The sequence below is a fragment of the Aquarana catesbeiana genome, linkage group LG03, assembly GCF_042186555.1.
Source record: "Aquarana catesbeiana isolate 2022-GZ linkage group LG03, ASM4218655v1, whole genome shotgun sequence".
Lineage (NCBI taxonomy): Eukaryota > Metazoa > Chordata > Amphibia > Anura > Ranidae > Aquarana > Aquarana catesbeiana.
The window spans coordinates 91,280,810-91,301,203 of NC_133326.1; the positions used below are offsets into that span (position 1 = coordinate 91,280,810).

Consider the following 20,394-nt stretch of genomic DNA (forward strand, 5'->3'; position numbering starts at 1 on the left):
TCATTTCCATATACGTTTTAATCACATGAGAATCATTCACTGCAAAGTCACATTTATTCTATTTTACAGATCAGCCAGATGTGAGAATTAACAGAGGGAACACTGAAATTGAATGCAGAAATAAACAGCAAGGAAAGGAGATTACCTGGTATACATATGGAAGTAAGGCCTATGGATTAGATGTATTTACCTCCGTGACATCAGGGACGAAATATACAGCTCCAAGCAGTGGTGGAATATTTACCTGTACAACAGAGACAAATAATTCCTCTGTGACTTCTAAGTTTTTTTGTAATTTTCACAAAACATTTATAATCCCCCCAGCAAATGGTACGTACCACATTATTGGTTAGCCGGTATTGTATGTAGGATTAGTTTTCTTTAATGATGAACTTTTAAGAAACAGATATCAGTTATTATATTTTTGTATCCATTGTATTACGTGGTTGAAGTATACCTGTCATGAAAAGAATATGTAGGATATTATTGCGGACCTTCTTCACAAACTGCTAGATGCCTGGTTTTCTTGCTGACCCTTTTGTATTGGTACTTTGAGTCACTAATTCAGCACTAGTATTACTGATTTTCCTAATATGTAGACTGGTTCAAGGTTAAACACTTCAAAAATGATTGAAGCCAGAAGGTCAACACAACACATAGCCAGCAAGCATTTTTAGAATGAAGTTGCCAATCACAACCTTCATATTTCTCAGAGGAAAGATTTACTGGAAATAAATCAGTTCCTCTGTTGTGTTTATGCTTCTCCATGACTCTAACAATAAAAATAACATGAAAAAATAAAAAAAACATATGGACTCATATAAATAAATTAATTAGGAAGGTCTGTGCTTAGGACGTGTGTGAAGGTTGCAGCCTCCACAAAAAAAAACCCCGTAAGAGGGCTCTAAAATATAAAAAGAAAGAAGATGTGAAGGGGTGAGTGGCGCTACCTATATGTCAAATAGTGCTCTACCAAATCACACTATAGTGGCTAAGTATTAAAAGAAACAGTATTATTGTGGAATAAATTATAACAAAACAGTTTCCATAAAGGTGATAGTGTAATATCTATCACACCTCACCTACCCCAGTAGGTGAGTACCAAAAGTTATCACCAAAAATGTAATGGCTTACAAATTAGTGTATAAAACATCCAGACATGAATATCATGATAGTATAGTGATCCTCTGCTTGTAACAGTGCGTATAGTGTCCAAGCCCAAAATACAGAATGTGAGTGAACCAAATCCAAAAAATGCAAAGAATCGCACCAAAAAAGTTATTAAAAAAAAAAAAAATCGCACCAAACAAAAACATATAAGTGTATACATATAGTGTCCCAATCATAAAATCAACATTTTACCACTTTTACCTTTATTTTTAATGATATGGTTACCTTCATCCTTATTTTACCCTTAACCCTACTCTGTGCCACTTTTTACACCCTATGGGCCAAAGGGCTTGAGTAATCAGCAATGGTTGATGGGTATCTAGACAGTTTTACTGGGTAATATCTGGCTTTGTTCTCTAAGTTTATCCTTAAGATTTTATCCTTAGCCACTAGGGGGACTCTGGAGCAATTAGACCATATACTAATGGTACAAATGTATCTCTCACTACTATATTTACCCCGGTCTGTGTATTAACTGATTTTATTTAGGGACTGGGCTACCAGATAATTGGAGGTATGCCAGTTAATTGTTGAGCCAAGTTCAATAAGAAACTATTTGTATTTGCTGACTTTTGGACTAGGCGATCTATTTTATTTTATTTTTTATTTTTATATCTCTATAGGTACTTTTTTCCTTTATTCGAATTCTATGTTTACCTTTATTTTCATTTTATCCTTAACCCTATTTTGTGTCACTTTTTACACCTTATGGGCCAAAGGGCTTGAGTAATTAGTATTCAGACAGTTTTACTTGGTAATATCTGGCTTTGCTCTCTTACTAAGTTTATCCTTAAGATTTTATCCTTAGCAACTAGGGGGATTCTGGAGCAATTAGATTATATACTAATGGTACAAATTTATCTTATATTGCTATATTTACCCCGGTCTCTATATTAACTGATTTGTGTTTATGAAGTTTATGGTGCTATTAAGGGAGAGCGGGTGTATTATTATCTACCTTCACCTGAAACCATATTTGGTCCGTCCCGGGATAGTCACCTATTTAACATCGTTATGCGATGCATGGGTTTCCTGTTTCCCAGTATTAGCTGGGCGGGCCAGTTTTAAGTGGGCGGAGTTACAAGCCACTCCCCCTTATAAAATACGTGACGTGCAGTGGTAAGACATCGCTGCTGAAGACGTCTGTGACAAAACACGTACGGCGTCACTACGCACAGCACGTGACTTCCAGGAAGCTAAGCTAGTGGGTGGAACGCAACCAGAGTGCATGCTGTCCACCTACAGCTCGGTTGCCTGTGCTTTATTTTATTTTATTTATTTCAGGTACTTATATAGCGCCGTCAATTTACGCAGCGCTTTACATATATATTGTACATTCACATCAGTCCCTACCCTCAAGGAACTTACAATCTAAGGTCCCCAACTCACATTCATACATACTAGGGACAATTTAGCCAGGATCCAATTAACCTACTAGCATGTCTTTGGAGTGTGGGAGGAAACCGGAGTACCTGGAGGAAACCCACGCAGACACAGGGAGAACATGCAAACTCCAGGCAGGTAGTGTCGTGGTTGGGATTTGAACCAGTGACCCTTCTTACTGCTAGGCGAGAGTGCTAACCACTACTTCACTGTGCCGCCCAATAATTTATACCAGGAAGTGCAGCCCCTATGGGACTAGGCATTACGCTGCATGAACTGCATTTTTTTGTCTGTATGCATTTTTTTGTCTGTTTGTTTTTATACATTTTTTAAATAACCTTTTAACTGCTTCAGCCCCGGAAGATTTTACCCCCTTCCTGACCAGAGCGTTTTTTGCTATTCGGCACTGCGTCGCTTTAACTGACAATTGCGCGGTCGTGCGACGAGGCTCCCAAACAAAATTGACGTCCTTTTTTTCCCACAAATAGAGCTTTCTTTTGGTGGCGGGAACCGGTTAAAAAACGGAAGTTTTGGTTATACTGCATTATGGGAGCCAATTTCTCTTTTTTATGAGGATTATGAAAACTACATCTATCACAAACCGGATATCCCAAGGCTTCTCAAGGAACTGCAAAGGCTGACACCAGTGGTTACCTGCCAACCTAAGGAGCTACATGCGCATTACCCCTGTAGGGGTAGTAGGATCTGGTGAGTGGGGACCCTTGAGGGGGAGCACACAAGTCACCTGTCAAGATTTTTTTGGATTTTCTTTTGCATCTTGGGTTTATATACACCTTGATTTTATGATTGGGACACTATATGTATACACTTATATGTTTTTGTTTGTTGAGATTTTGGTGCAATTTTTTTTTTTTTTTAATAACTTTTTTTGTTTTTTGGTGCGATTCTTTGCATTTTTTGGATTTGGTTCACTCACATTCTATATGGACTTATATGTGACTGCTTCACCATAGTCATACCTGAACACATCTTCAACAAGACAAGAAAGCTCTGTCTACATGAACCAAAGGTAGCCTCTTCCTGGGCTTCATACACTATTCCTGATGGAGAAAAGGTTGGTTGGACCCCAGTCATAACATGGCTTCCACTGTTTGACAAAAAATGTTAAAGAAGGTTGGGCACATACACCAAAAAATGTTTTGTGATTGGCTGTGGGCAGATGATCAGAAATGCATACTCGCAATTCAATTTTAAAGAAAAGGTCACATGAGATATAAACAATTACCTGCTGGTCTATTGATCCATCTGTAAATAATAATCTCCACTTTAGATAAACTCAAAATGGTTATCAATAATTTTTTTTTTTTTTTCTGTGCAATTATTGCCTGTAAGCTCTCCTCTGTGCGGCAGTTTCACCCTGCGTCTCCTCCTCCTGGACTTCACAGTGGCTTCTCTTGCATCACCTCCTCGGTGGCCAATAGGATCGCTTCTCCTCTCCGCCAATCGGGTGATGCGTACCAGGACCTGCTTCCTGATTGGCCGGGAGGAGAATCAGGAAGACAATAGCGAATTTTAATTTTCTATTGTCACATAACTGGGTAGGCTCATGGCGCAGTGCCCGAGACTACTCTTTTTTGAAGCCTATTAGAGCCTCTGGCTCTAATCACATGCATAAAAAAAAACATTGGAATCCATGCGTCCGGCACCCTGCATGTAGATTAGGGGCTGGATGCATGGCTTAAGGGGCCGGCGCCCCTGCATCCCGTATGGATGGGCCGCCACTACTAGTGACATTGTGCAGTTTATGTCTTCCTGTGTTCAACTGGCATGACCCTTCTCTTGAATGACTTCCCCCCTCACCCCTGCATGACTCACTAGTGACAGGGTGCCTTGTGTATGTCTTCCAGACTGTATTGAGCTGATCATGCTCCTTCCCCCTGCATTAATAATGATAGCGCTGGGCTCAGGCGGGTACCTGCTGTAAAAGACCAGCACTGTCAATCACATATAATTAGCTATTTATCTTATATTAGTATTGTTGGACAACTGTTGGGGGGGGGGGGTGCACTGTCCTCCACTTCACGATAGCATCCATAGCATCAAAGAAAACAGGACAACATGCTATATGTACTTTGTCCCCATCGGGACTGTAGGAGAAGATGTTTAGGACCAAAACTCTGCATTCAGCATGGTGCATCAACCCATCTACAGGGGTGCAAATCTTGTGTTAACTTACAGTGCAGATGGACAAAGGTACAGAGAAGTGAAATCAAAGCCTTGTATAAGCTCTGGTGTTGAGCAAACGGTTCAGCCCAAGTATGAGTTCGGGCCGAACATTGCTGTTCGCCTGTTCAGCGAACATCCGAATTGTCAGGGCATTTGCCAAATTACCACAATGCACTATGCCCCGCACAGTGCATTGGAAGCCCTGATTGGCTGAAGCAATGAAAGCTTCACCCAATCAGGGCACATAGCACTGTCAGAGCCATGATTGGACACTGTCATGATGACTCTAGCCAATCATGGCTCATTGCTCTTAGTCCCACCCCACACTATAAAAATATTCTTACCATAGCGGCCATTTGTAGTGTGATATTGGTGTGGAGAGAGATAGAACAGGGCTCTGTGCAGTACTATTAGCGAGTGCTATAGTGGGCTATTGTGATTCTATTGTGAGTTTAAAGTATCAGTTTAGTGTGAATCTAATGATAGTGCAGTGTGAGTGTAGTGTGACTGTTCATTTTTACTTTAGTGTCATTTTATTTTGTCTGGGCAGGTTTCCTGCGGTATATTTCAGTGCACTACTGCACGTTTAACGTAGTATATTGCAGTATGTTAGTGCAAATTTAACGCAGTATATTTCAGTGCGTTATTGCACGCTTACCACAGTATATACATTGCAGCACATTAGTGCACATTTAACACAGTGTATTTCAGTGCATTATTGCAGGTTTACCGCGGTATATTGCAATGTGTTAGTGCATGTTTACCCTAATATATTGCAGTGTGTTAGTGCACGTTTAACGCAGCACATTTCAGTGCATTGGTGCATTTTTTTTAGCAGTATATTGCAGCGCTTTAGTGCACATTTAATGCAGTACATTTCAGTCTGTTATAGCATGTTTACCACAGCGTATTGCAGTGCATTATTACATGTTTATTACAGTATATTGCAGTGCGTTAGTGCACGTTTAACGCAGTATATTTCAGTGTGTCAGTGCAGTTTTACTGCAGTATATTGTAGTGTGTCAGTGGAGTTTGTCTGTGTAGTGAGTACTCAAGTTAAAGTGCACCAAACACCACTTTCCATTGATTAAAGGGCATCCACGTACACATTTCCCTATCTTCATTACTTTTTGTTAATAACCCTCCCATCATGTCTAGGAGGTCAACAAGGAGAGGCAGATGTTCCCATGGCACTGTGAGGGCGCCAGCAGCGTCTGTGTCCACAGGCAAAAGTGGACGTGATCCATCCTCAGGCAGGGCATGATTTCCTCTGTTTAGTGATGTTGCCCATGCTATCCAGCCACAGAATGCAGAGGAGGTGGTGGACTGACTTAGTAAACCACCCTCATCCTCATCCTCCTCCATCAGACTAGTGCGCAGTCCACCACAGCTGCCAGAGTAGCTTATTCTGCCTCCTTGTCCACAGCTACAGTGCCTTGAAAAAGTGTTTATACCCCTTGAACTTTTCCACATTTAGTCACGTTATAGCCAAAAACGTAAATGTATTTTATTGGGATTTTATGTGATAGACTAACACAAAGTGCCACATAATTGTGAAGTGGAAGGAAAATGATAAATGGTTTTCAAAAGTTTTTACAGATAAATATGTGAAAAGTGTGGCGTGCATTTGGATTCAGCCCCCCTGAATCAATACTTTGTAGAACCACCATTTGCTGCAATACAGCTGCAAGTCTGTTTGGGATGTCTCTACCAGCTTTGCACATCTAGAGAGTGAAATGTTTGCCCATTCTTCTTTGCCAAATCGCTCAAGCTCTGTCAGATTGGATGGAGTGCATCTGTGAACAGCAATTTTCAAGTCTTGCCACCGATTCTGAATTGGATTTAGGTCTGGACAATTTGAACACATGAATATGCTTTGATATAAACCATTCCATTGTAGCTCTGGCTGTATGTTTAGGGTCGTTGTCCTGCTGGAAGGTAAACCTCCGCCCCAGTCTCAAGTCTTTTGCAGACTTTAACAGGTTTTCTTCTAAGATTGCCTTGTATTTGGCTCCATCCATCTTCCCCTCAACTCTGACCGGCTTCCCTGTCCCTGCTAAAGAAGAGCATCCCCACAACATGATGCTGCTACCACCATGTTTCACAGTGGGGATGATGTGTTCAGGGTGATGTGCAGTGTTAGTTTTCACATATAGCATTTTGCTTTTAGCCAAAAAGTTACATTTTGGTCTCATTTGACTAGAGCACCTTCTCCACGTGTTTGCTGTGACCCCCACATGGCTTCTTGCAAACTGCAGATGGGACTTCTTATTGTTTTCTTTCAACAATGGCTTTCTTCATGGCACTCTTCCATAAAGGCCAGATTTGTGGAGTGCACGACTAATGTCCTGTGGACAGATTCTCCCACCTGAGCTGTGAATCTCTGCAACTCCTCCAGAGTTACCATGGGCCTCTTGGTTGCTTCTTTGATTAATGCTCTCCTTGCCCGGCCTATCAGTTTAGGTGGACGAACATGTCTTGGTAGGTTTTCAGTTGTGACATAATCCTTCCATTTTCAGATGATGGATTGAACAGTGCTCCGTGAGATGTTTAAAGCTTGGGATTTTTTTTATAACCCAACCCTGCTTTTAACTTCTCCACAACTTTGTCCCTGACCTGTTTAGTGTGTTCCTTGACCTTCATGATGCTGTTTATTCACTAAGGTTCTCTAACAAACCTCTGAGGGCTTCACAGATCTGCTATATGTATACTGAGATTAAATTACACACAGATGGACTCTATTTACTAATTAGATGACTTCTGAGGGCAATTGATAACACTAGATTTTAGATTATCATTTTCCTTCCACTTCACAATTATGTGCCACTTTGGGATGGTCTATCACATAAAATTCCCCAAAAATACATTTACATTTTTGGTTGTAACATGGCAAAAAGTGGAAAATTTCAAGGGGTATGAATACTTTTTCAAGGCACTGTACTCATGCCATAGCCCCAGCATCAGGCATGGACGAGTCAGCTGAGTTATTTGAACACAGCATCAGCCACTTGCTCCTTGATAATGCACAGCCATTACTTGATTCAGACCTTGGTTCTGAGGTTGAGGAAGGTATGAACATGAGCCTACAGAGAGGGGAGAACACTGGTAAACAACAAATTGGCAATTATATTCCCCCAGCCGCAGCGTATTGCCAAGTTGGCTCCAGTGATGTTGAGGATGGAGGGGATGATGATGATGAGGTCACTGACGTCACTTGGGTATCGGATAGAGCAGAGGAAGAAAGTGAGGGTAAGGGACAACCTCAAAGAGGCAGCCATCATGGAAGAGTAGAGAGAAGCCACTCTATTCCACCAGATTGCGGAGCTGTTATCTCCCGCCCCACTTCCCACAGCTTAGCTGTCTGGGCCTTTTTTAGCAAATGTGCAGCCAATTGCACTGTTGCAATTTGCAACCTTTGCTTATGCAGATCAAGCATGGCAAAAACACCAACCATTGGTACCACATGTTTGACAAGGCATTTAACCTCCCATCTCTCAGCCCATTGGCAAGAGCATCTGAAAGCCACACAAAAGGGATGCAATTCTGCTCCTCCTCACCTTTTATGGCCTACCCCCCCGCTATACCTCATGACCTCTCAGCAGCCTCAACTGCTCCACTGACAGGGATGATGGTATAGCAAAGGGTGTCACAGGTCCTTGCAGCACGTCTGTCATAAGCACACCACCAGCTGTAGACTATAGCAGGCACATTTCTCTGCCCCACATGCCCAGCTTCTCAAAGCTGCTGGCTTTACAACTCCTGCCTTTCCGTCTGATGGATTCTAACCCCTTCCATGAATTTGCATAATGTGATGTACCACAATCACAGGTTCCCAGTCGCTTTTTTTTGCACTTAAGGCCATTCCAGCTCTGTACCATCACATGGAACGTTGTGGCATCTTTTAGATGAGGCATGTGGTGCACAGCTAACAAATTAACAAATGGTATTTATTCTCTTAAAATAATGCATAGTATATCGTATTACAAAAGTACATAAAGTTTTGAAGAACATATCAATAATATGTATCAAACCATAATGGGTAAATATAAACAGCGCAGCCTATCCTATATATAGCTATTGAGGTGGGGGTTGTCTCACATTTATGGTTGCAGCAGCACTTATTTTTTTGTTTTTCATAGACACACTTTTTGAATGTTTATTTGATTTGAGGGATAGCGCAGTATTTTTTTGATTATAAACATAGCTATTGCATTACAAATGTAAAAGACCATCCTCCATAACATGAGAGTATTATAAAGGTTAATGACTATAAGGACTAAATAGATGATGAAAAGGCATCACGTGCCATTGGATGAGACCATGATGCATCTCTACAAAGGACCGACGCGTTTCTGTGGATCATTCCAGTTCTTCAGGGGAAGATGTATCAAAAATCTACAGAAAGAACATGAATATATTAATTGGATCCAGTGATGTGCCTGAACATAGAAAGGGAAATACTGGTAAGGACACCATGGTTATCCATACCCATATACTCACATGTTAACTGTATGTAAAATAGAAAAAACTGGAAAGAAAAACCAGGGCTGCTACTAGTATTGTCTGTTCCAGGAGCTGAAGTAACAGGAGTCTGTAAGAAAGCAAGGGGCACATGAGAATCCCCAAAATTAAAATTGTCCAAAAAATTAGGTGGATGTGGGCTCCAATGATCTAAATCAAAATAAATGATATGTATCAATGAATGTATGTAATGGAGTAGGAAATGAGGGGAGCCCGTAACCAATAAAGAGGAAAAATTAATTAAGTAGCGAAGCAAAAAGCAACATATGTGCAAAAGGAAATACTATATTGCATATGAACCAACCACAGTGACAACCAAGAAAAGAAGTGAAAACATTTGCTCAGGAGTCAGGAAAGTGCATAGGCTGAAACTTACAAGTGATTAACTTGTGAAAGGTACTATAGAAGACCATGATCCATGGAGATGGTGTGAGGTGCACAGCGTGTGCTGTCAGAGAAACTGATAACACTAATTGGAGATTATTTATGCCGCCTGCCTAACAAGCAGGCTTCACCCAGCATCACGCTGGCATGACAAGGGAGGAGAGGCATCCTCGCCGGAGCGGCATGGCAACACCCATCAACTCAGACACGACTATCCATATGTCAGCCAAGATGGTAAAAAACACACGCCAAGCGTGGCAACATCCAATCAGGCCTTGCATGCATGGAGCGATGCGCCCGGGGTCACACCCGCCAAAACCCCCGCATCCAACCAAACTAATGAGGGGAAGAGGAAGGGCACTCTGAACGCATCGCAAATTCCGGAACAGGCAGGACATCCCCCAGCCTGAAGTAACATAGCTCCAGTTGATTCGCAAATTATAAGGCAATATACTTGATATGAATTGGAAAACATTGACTGTCTCATAAACCTAAAAAGGAGGGGGATAATTAGACCCTCAGTGGGGTACATCATGACCTATATTAGAAACACAGGATGGGTGGTCGCACATTTGCATACTGGTCACTCACACGCCTCCATCCCTAATGACCGGATTTAAAAAAATACCATTTATTTGAACCATTGATTCATTTGTTAGCTGTGCACCACATGCCTCATCTGAAGTCCCAACCTTCTCTCTCTTTAAATAGACATAGGAATGGAGATGTTAAATACGTCTCATATAAAGTCCCAAACCCTTCTTTTTAATCCAATGTTGTGGCCTCGTTGGGCAAGGCAGTCAGCCGCAAGGTCCACGTTACTGCTGACACGTGGTCCAGCAAGCATGGTCAGGGATGCTATATTTCATTCACAGCACACTGGGTAACTCTGCTTGCAACTCAGAAGGATGCAGGACAGGGCTCAGTGCTGCAGCTTGTCATGCCACCTCCTCTCCATACAGCTAGTGATGATGATGCGAGATTTGTCAGCTCCACCCCCTCCTCCTCCATGTCCTCCTCTGCTGAACTGTCCTATTTACCACCAGTACCCTCTAAGCATTCAAGGGGCTATTCAAGGAGTCAGGCTAAAAGGTGCCATGTAGTGCTTCAGCTGGTGTGTCTAGGGGACAGGACCCACAGCTCTGCAGGGGCAGGCCCAGAGGAGGTTCACGCTATTGCTAGCTGGAGACAGAAATGGTGGTGTGGGATAATGGCACAAACCTCCTGTCCATCCTTAGACAGGGAAAGTTGACATATGTGCAATGCCTGGCACATGTCCTCAATTTGGTGGTGGAGCATTTCTTAAAAGGTACCCAGGGTTGGAAGATCTGCTAAAGCAGGCCAGAAGAGTCTGTAGCCATTTCAGGCGATCATACACAGCCAGTGCTCGGTTGGCTGAAATTCAGCAAGAATTCCACCTGCCTGTAAACGGCCTGATTTGTGACATGCCCACCAGGTGGAACTTGACGTTGTCAATGCTGCAGTGGCTGCACATGCAGCAGAGGGCCGTCAACAAGTACCCATGTTAGTATGGCACAATGACAGGCTCAGACCTGTCTTTTGTTTCCTCAAGCCAATTGCTGCTGATAAAGGATGCATGCACTGTACTGTCACCATTTGAGGAGGCGACAAGGATGGTGAGCCGTGCAATGCATGTATCAGTAACGCAATCCCTGTTGTGTTCCTGCTCGAGCAGACTCTACATGGCATTGTGGAGAGAGCACTCCAATGCACAGAAGCGGGAGGAAGAGGAGGACTTCCTTATCTCTCAAGGCCCGCTTATGCAGACAACATTCTTGCGACGCCATACAACACACAAGAGGAGGAGGAGGATAATTCTAACAGTTTTGGAGGCATTGAAGCAGAGGAAGACATACGTCAACCCTTAACGGATGGTTTTCCATCCCCAGACCCCCTGGGAGTAGTATGTGCCTGGGAGGAGGCAGTTTCTCATGCCTTGCTTCTCATGCCTCCGCAAACTTGCGGTGCATGGGCTCGCTCGCTCTTCAAAGTCTGCAAAAGGACCCGAGAATATGTGGCATCAAGGAGAAGGATCACTATTGGTTGGCAACCCTCCTTGACCATCATTTCAAAGGGAAAGTCTCAGAATCACCCCATCCCCACAGAAGGAGTAGAAGATGAAATATCTTAGGGACACCTTATAGATGAGTTTATGTAGTGCCTTTCCCGACTCTGGTAGATTACAGTCTCATGGAAAACTTAGTTTTGAGGCTTCTGTTGGTCAAGAGAAAAGCGGTGGAGAAGGGAGCCGACTCAGTGATGCATTTCAAAATTTGTTTTTTTTTAGTCCTCGGCACCCAGGGCTGTCAGCTTCCACATGCCATCAGCAGCATCTGCATCATATAGTGGGAGATTATCTAGGGGTGAAAACAGACATGGAGAGCTTTCCACTGGGTCATGAGAATAGACCACAGGCCAGAACTTGCCCAGTATGCAATTGAGCTGCTGGGCTGCCCCGCATCCAGCGTGCTTTCCGAATGAGCATTCAGTGCTGCCAGAGGTTTTGTGACAAATAGGAGAGTGCGTCTGTCCACAGACTCTATGGACCATCTGACATTTTATCAAAATGAATCAGTCCTGGATTAGATAAGAAGAAAGTAGAAAAAATGGACTTTCCAGGCACCAATCACAGAAAAATAAACAATAATATTTTATTATTAGTTAATACATTACAATAAAAACATTTAAAATACTGCAAACTATTTGCAATAGCAGCTAAACCTCTCCAATGTGAACTATAAATGTCAGAAATCTTGTCATGCAAGACATATGATAATAACATTTACTGTAAGCTCATAGGCTCTACATGTTTCACGAAAACGCGCTTCTTCAGGAGCTTGATAAGCATTCTAAGGAGAGTAAGAAGCAGATAATTGTAACAATTGTATAATCTTCATTTAAATATTTAAAAAGAGTCTCGACAGATGCATACAGGATTGCAGGGCAACATCAAAAGACGGCCAAACGTAGGCATGCATAATGCACAACAAGCAACATGTGGGGATGTGCCAGATAGAAAATAATACTTAGGTAACCATATAGGACAAAAGGGAAAAATAAAATAAAATTCCCAAAGTATAGCACAAGAAATATAAGTAAAAAGTTACCACACACCACAAAAACCTGCCAAAGTATAGATGAACCACAATCATGCTATCAGGGCGTAACTGTGTATAAATCAGTAGCAATTAGGGTCTCTGGATATTAACTCATAATATGCTGAGCAAAGAAGAGAGAATCTATAGACATATAAATAGAAAATGTAAGGGAGGTATAATCAGAATAACTTGATAGAAAGCCAATCTAGATGAAAAGAAACTAGAACATATAATGATATTGGTCTCACCTGTATTTTATAATCAATATATTATAAAGGGTGTCAATGCCAAAATACTCAGTTTGAGCCCAGCAGAAAACCCAGAAAGCCAAACTTCATAAATGGATAACATCTACTGAGAAAACAGCAGCACAAGAAAGCAAGCATAGGGCCTCAAATCCACAACATCTGAAAAGGCAGAAGCATAACCAATCAGTATTAAAAAAAAGGGGGGTGGAAGGTCTATCACCATTAGGGATGAGCTTCGTGTTCGAGTCGAACCCATGTTCGACTCGAACATCGTCTGTTCGCCCGTTCGCCGAATTGCGAACGATATGGGCCGTTCGCGCCAAATTCGTGTGGCGCGTCACGGCCCATAATTCACTGCGGCATCGCAGTGCATTGCTGGCTGATGATTGGCCAAGAATGCACTATGACCCGCATGCTTGGCCAATCACAGCGCCGCCTGAACAGAGAGCCGTAATTGGCCAAAGCCAAGGAGGCTTTCTCCAATTATGGCTCAGGGGATTTAGTACATGCCCCACACTATATAAGGCCGCCTGCACGGCGGCCCTGTGTAGTGTGTGTTCTGGCGTTCATTGAGAGAGAGAGAGAGAGACAGACAGTGACATTTGATTTGAGTTAGATAGATTAGGCAGAACAGTCAGTCAGTTAGCTGCACTTACAGTGTATTGTGTATATATATGCATCCCAGGTGTTGCATAGGGGATTTAGGCTCAGGGGATTTAGTACACGCCCCACACTATATAAGGCCGCCTGCACGGCGGCCCTGTGTAGTGTGTGTTCCGGCGTTCATTGAGAGAGAGAGAGAGACAGACAGTGACATTTGATTTGAGTTAGATAGATTAGGCAGAACAGTCAGTCAGTCAGTTAGCTGCACTTACAGTGTATTGTGTATATATATGCATCCCAGGTGTTGCATATATATATATATATATATATATATATATATATATATATATATATACATATACACTTTATTCAGTTTAGCTAGATCCATTCTTGTTATCTTCCTACTGACAGGCAGGCTTGTCTTGTTACAGTATTTACAGCTACCTGAAGAAAATTACTGGTGTTCTTTTGATCCTATTAGTACCACAGTCAGGCAGCTAGACTATTTACAGTTAGTGGGGTGCGTCCTGCTCACAGTGTTCAGCTAAACCTACAAGTTAGTGGGGTGCGTCCTGCTCACAGTGTTCAGCTAAACCTACAAGTTAGTGGGGTGCGTCCTGCTCAGAGTGTTCAGCTAAACCTACAAGTTAGTGCAGTGCGTCCTGCTCAGAGTGTTCAGCTAAACCTACAAGTTAGTGCGGTGCGTCCTGCTCACAGTGTTCAGCTAAACCTACAAGTTAGTGGGGTGCGTCCTGCTCACAGTGTTCAGCTAGATCCGTTCCTGTTATCTTCTTACTGACAGGCAGGCTTGTCTTGTTACAGTATATACAGCTACCTGAAGAAAATTACTGGTGTTTTTTTGATCCTATTAGTACCACAGTCAGGCAGCTAGACTATTTACAGTTGGTGCAGTGCGTCCTGCTCACCGTGTTCAGCTAAACCTACAAGTTAGTGGGGTGCGTCCTGTTCACAGTGTTCAGCTAAACCTGCAAGTTAGTGGGGTGCGTCCTGCTCACAGTGTTCAGCTAAACCTACAAGTTAGTGTGGTGCGTCCACCTTACAGTGTTCAGCTAAACCTACAAGTTAGTGGGGTGCGTCCTGCTCAGAGTGTTCAGCTAAACCTACAAGTTAGTGCAGTGCGTCCTGCTCAGAGTGTTCAGCTAAACCTACAAGTTAGTGCGGTGCGTCCTGCTCACAGTGTTCAGCTAAACCTACAAGTTAGTGGGGTGCGTCCTGCTCACAGTGTTCAGCTAGATCCGTTCCTGTTATCTTCTTACTGACAGGCAGGCTTGTCTTGTTACAGTATATACAGCTACCTGAAGAAAATTACTGGTGTTTTTTTGATCCTATTAGTACCACAGTCAGGCAGCTAGACTATTTACAGTTGGCGCAGTGCGTCCTGCTCACCGTGTTCAGCTAAACCTACAAGTTAGTGGGGTGCGTCCTGTTCACAGTGTTCAGCTAAACCTGCAAGTTAGTGGGGTGCGTCCTGCTCACAGTGTTCAGCTAAACCTACAAGTTAGTGTGGTGCGTCCACCTTACAGTGTTCAGCTAAACCTACAAGTTAGTGGGGTGCGTCCTGCTCACAGTGTTCAGCTAAACCTGCAAGTTAGTGGGGTGCGTCCTGTTCACAGTGTTCAGCTAAACCTACAAGTTAGTGGGGTGCGTCCACCTCACAGTGTTCAGCTAAAGCTACCCGTAGAAGGTTGGTGGTGTTCTCATACTAGAGGCAGGGAGTTGATTTTGCTAGCTGCAGTATCAGTACATACATATATATATATATATATATATATATATATATATATATATATATATATATATATATATATATATATCCCAGCTTAGTGCAGCTACAGGCCATTAGTATGTCTGGAAGGCCAAGAAGGAGAGGTAGACAGTCACAAGCCAATAAGAGAGGGCAAGCAGGCTCTGTGTTTAGTGCTGGTCGTGGAGACGGTGCATCCTCATCAGCACGTGGCCGTGGGACACGCTTGGCCTTTTTTTCGGCAGCTGGCCGTGTTGAGCCGCAACATGCAGAAGACTTGGTCGAGTGGATGACCAAGCCGTCCTCATCCTCTCTCACCCATGCCCAGGGTACTTTGTCTGGCAAAGCAGCGGCCTCTTCCTTCGGCTCAATGTCATCAGTGACTCCTTCCCTAGCCCCACCATGTCCTCCTGAGGAGTCCCTCGAACTGTTTGACCACAGTGTTGGGTACATGCTCCAGGAGGATGCCCAGCGTTTGGAAGGCTCTGATGATGATACTGAGCTCGATGAAGGCAGTAACATGAGCACGGACAGAGGGGGTGCCCAAGAAGGACAGCAATCTGGCAGTCATGCTCCCGCTGCTGCAGCATACTGCCAGGTTTGCTCCAGTGATGAGGAGGGAGGGGATGATGAGGTCACTGACTCAACGTGGGTGCCTGATAGGAGAGAGGAGGAGGAGGAGGAGGTGGCACATCATAAGGGCAGCACATTGACTGCATCACACCCCAAAGCTCCACATGTGCAGGGCGCTGCAGTCTCTGTGCGTTATTCAAAAAGTTCTTTGGTGTGGGCCTTTTTTGAGACGAGTGCATCAGATCGCACCGCTGCTATTTGCAACATATGTCTCAAGCGTATCTCGCGTGGCCAAAACATCTCCCGCTTGGGTACCACATGCTTGACCAGACATATGTTGACCTGCCATGCAGTTCGTTGCCAAGCGTATCTAAAAGACCCACACCAAAGAACAAAGAGGACCTCTCCTTGCTCCTCATCAGCTGAGATTTCCAACCCCACTATACCTTCAGTCCTCTCTGAGACCTGCACTGAGAGGAATGAAGGTGTAGAATTAGGTGTGCCACAGCCAAGTACTTGTGGGCAATCTGCTTTTGGTACATGACGTCAGATTGTACCAGGCAAATTTCCCTGCCCCAGCTGCTGCACCGCCGAAAGAAGTTTGCTCCCAGCCATCCACATGCCCAGCGGTTGAATGCTAGCTTGGCAAAATTGCTAGCACTTCAACTACTGCCTTTTCAGTTGGTAGACTCTGCCCCCGCCCGTGAGTTTGTGGAATGTGTGGTTCCTCAGTGGCAGGTACCCAAACGCCACTTTTTCTCACGGAAGGCGATTCCGGCTCTCTACCGGCATGTGGAAGGCAATGTCCATGCCTTGCTGGACAGGGCGGTCAGCGGTAAGGTGCATATTACCCCTGACTCATGGTCCAGCAGGCATGGACAGGGACGTTACCTAAGTTTCACGGCGCATTGGGTGACTCTGCTGGCAGCTGGGAAGGATGCAGGACAAGGTGCAGTAGTGTTGGAGGTTGTTCCGCCACCACGCCTCCAAAATGCTAATGATTGTGACACACCTCTCTCCTCCACCACCTCCTCTTCTTCTTCCTCCATGGCCTCTTCCTGTGCTTTGTCCTCGGAACCAGTGGTGCTCCGTAGCCGTTCAAGGGGCTACGCAAGTACGCAGGCCAAAAGATGCCATGCGGTGCTTGAGCTGGTGTGCTTGGGGGACAGGAGCCACACTGGGGCAGAGGTTCTGTCAGCTCTGCAGGGGCAGGTTCAGAGGTGGTAGACGCCACGCCAACTTAAGGCAGGAATGGTGGTTTGCGACAATGGCACCAACCTCCTCTCTGCCCTCCAACAGGGACAAATGACCCATGTGCCCTGTTTGGCTCACATCCTTAACTTGGTGGTGCAGCGGTTCTTGGGCAGGTACCCGGGCTTACAGGATGTCCTGAGGAAGGCCAGGAAAGTCTGTGTGCATTTCCGCCGGTCATATAATGCCAGTGCTCGGCTGGCGGACCTCCAAAAGGAGTTTAACCTGCCCAAGAACCACCTAATCTGTGACATGCCCACCAGGTGGAACTCAACGTTGGCCATGCTGCAGCGGCTGCACATGCAGCAGAGGGCCATCAATGAGTACCTGTGCGACTATGGCACCAGGACAGGGTCAGGGGAGCTTGTTTTTTTTTCCCCACGCCAGTGGGCCATGATCAGGGATGCATACACTGTCCTATCACCATTTGAGGAGGCCACGAGGATGGTGAGCAGTGACAGTGCATGCATCAGTGACACTGTCCCCCTTGTCCACCTGTTGGAGCACATGCTGCGTGGAATAATGGACAGGGCACTTGAGGCAGAACAGAGGCAGGAAGAGGAGGATTTCCCTAGCTCTCAAGGCCCCCTTTATCCAGACAGTGTTCCTGCATGCCCGCCAATCACACAGGAAGACGAGGAGGAGGAGGAGGAGGAAGATTGTGTCAGTATGGAGGTGGAGCCTGGCACTCAGCATCAGCAGCAGTCTTTAAGGGATCAGTCCCAAGAAACACATGGACTTGTACGTGGCTGGGAGGAGGTGGCTGTGGACCATGTCTTCCTTAGTGACCCAGAGGACTCCGGACAAACCTAGGCTGCATGGCCTCCCTGATCCTGCAAAGCCTGCGTAAGGATCCTCGTATTCGTGGTATCAAGGAGAAGGACCAATACTGGCTGGCAACCCTCCTTGATCCACGTTACAAGGGTAAGGTTGCGGACCTTATCTTGCCATCGCAGAGGGAGCAGAGGATGAAACATCTTCGGGAGGCCTTGCAGAAAGGTCTGTGCAACGCGTTCCCAGAGACTGGGAGGTTACAAACTCCTGTTTCTGGACAACGTGTTGCTGAGGCTTCGGTCAGTCAAAGAAGGAGCGGTGGAGAAGGTGGCCGTCTGACCGATGCGTTCAGACAATTTTTTGGTCCGCAGCCCCAAGGTATGATCGGTTCCAGCAACCATCGCCAGCGTCTGTTTTACATGGTGCAGGAATACCTAGGGGCAAGATCAGACTTGGACACCTTTCCCACCGAAAATCCTCTGGGTTACTGGGTCTTGAGGATGGATCACTGGCCAGAGCTTGCACAGTATGCAATTGAGCTACTGGCCTGTCCTGCATCCAGCGTTCTTTCGGAACGCACATTCAGTGCTGCTGGAGGCGTGGTAACCGATCACAGGGTGCGTCTGTCCACCGACTCGGTCGATCGACTGACCTTCATAAAAATGAATCAGTCTTGGATCACCACCAGCTACCAAGCACCTGATGCTGATGTAACCGAATAATTTTTTTTGAAATCTCAGATCCCTTCAAAGACTGCCTATGCTGATGCTGAGTGACTATCCCTGAGTAATTATCCTCTTCCTCCTCAATCATCACGCTGATAGCTTGTAAGAACATTTTTGGTTCTGGGCGCCACCACCAGTGCCTAAGGCACAATTTTTCAGCCCCTGTTTAACAGGGGAGTGTAATTACAATTTTTGATGCAATACTTTGCAGCAGGGCTCGTTCCTGCGTTCCAACTAAAGTGTCTGTGAGGGGTTGCAGTGTTGTGGCACCAGCACCACCACCACCACAGGCCCAATTTTTCTGCCCCTGTTCAACAGGGGCATGTAATTACAATTCTTGATCTAATATTTCACAGCAGGGCCCATTTCTGCACCCACCAAGAGCGAGTGCGGACTTACAGTGTTTTGACACCAGCACCACCACCACCACCACCACCACCGAAGGCCCAGTTTTTCTGCCCCTGTTTAACAGGGGCATGTAATTACAATTCTTGATCTAATATTTCACAGCAGAGCCCTGTGAGGGCTTACAATGTTGTGGCCACAACAACACCTAAGGCCCAAATTTCTGCTGACTATATAGGGCAGGCCCCTACTTTCAAACATCTAACTTACAAACGACTCCTACTTGCAAACGGAAGGAGACAACAGGAAGTGAGATGAAATCTACCCCTAGGAAGGGAAATTCTCTCCTGTAAGAGTTAATATGGGAAAAACATTTCTCCTTTCCACTGATGCTTTCCAATCCTTGTTCCACAAAAAACCCCAAATTCTCAAAAAACATTTGTCATTGGGACAAAAAGTGAGGTGAAATCTTCTAAAGAGGAGGAAAGACAGCAAAACAAATGTCACAGGGGTGATAATCCTTCCCTATGTTTTCCAAAAAGCTTAAAAAGATATTTTGGCTGGAGCTAAACACGTTAAAAATGTACCCGTTCAAAATGACAAACAGATTCTACTTAACAACAAACCTACAGTCCCTGTCTTGTTTGCACCGCCTGTATACTGCTGTTCAGAGTATATAGGGCCTGGTGGCCCCACACCTTTCCTTATTTTAATTTGGGTGCGGGGTTCCCCTTAATATCCATACAAGACCCAAAGGGCCTGGTAATGGACTGGGGGGTACCGTTTGTCTCACTGATTTTCATCCATATTGCCAGGACCCGACATTACATTAAACCCGCAAGCAGTTTTAAATGAGATTTTTTCCTTTAAAAATGACATTTTGTGCAGGGACTGTTCTAAACACGGGAAACACGCGCCACTTTACAGGCATACTATAGACACCCCCCAGGTACGATATTTAAAGGAATATTTCACTTTTTTTTTTACTTTAAGCATCATTAAAATCACTGCTCCCGAAAAAACGTCCGTTTTTAAAATTTTTTTTTGCATTGATACATGTCCCCTGGGGTAGGACCCGGGTCCCCAACCCTTTTTAGGACAATACCATGCAAATTAGCCTTTAAAATGAGCACTTTTGATTTCGAACGTGCGAGTCCCATAGACGTCAATGGGGTTCTAACGTTCGTGCGAACTTTCGGTCCGTTCGCAGGTTCTGGTGCGAACCGAACCGGGGGGTGTTCGGCTCATCCCTAATCACCATATGTCAGGTGTCTAAAAATCAAGCCATAAGGGAAGCTGCATACCAAGCCGTATAGGATAAAAATGTGTAGATGGATCCTGAATAC

At 44.6% G+C, this 20,394-nt stretch overlaps 1 protein-coding gene across 1 annotated transcript in view; it reads left to right on the forward strand.

Annotated features, from left to right (window-relative positions):
• Nucleotides 1-20,394, forward strand: part of LOC141131494 (uncharacterized) — a 126,228-nt gene that overhangs the window by 45,623 nt on the left and 60,211 nt on the right. The window contains exon 3 of the mRNA XM_073618830.1: nucleotides 70-330. Coding sequence (XP_073474931.1) covers nucleotides 70-330 — 261 coding nt within the window. The remainder of the gene's footprint in view (nucleotides 1-69; nucleotides 331-20,394) is intronic.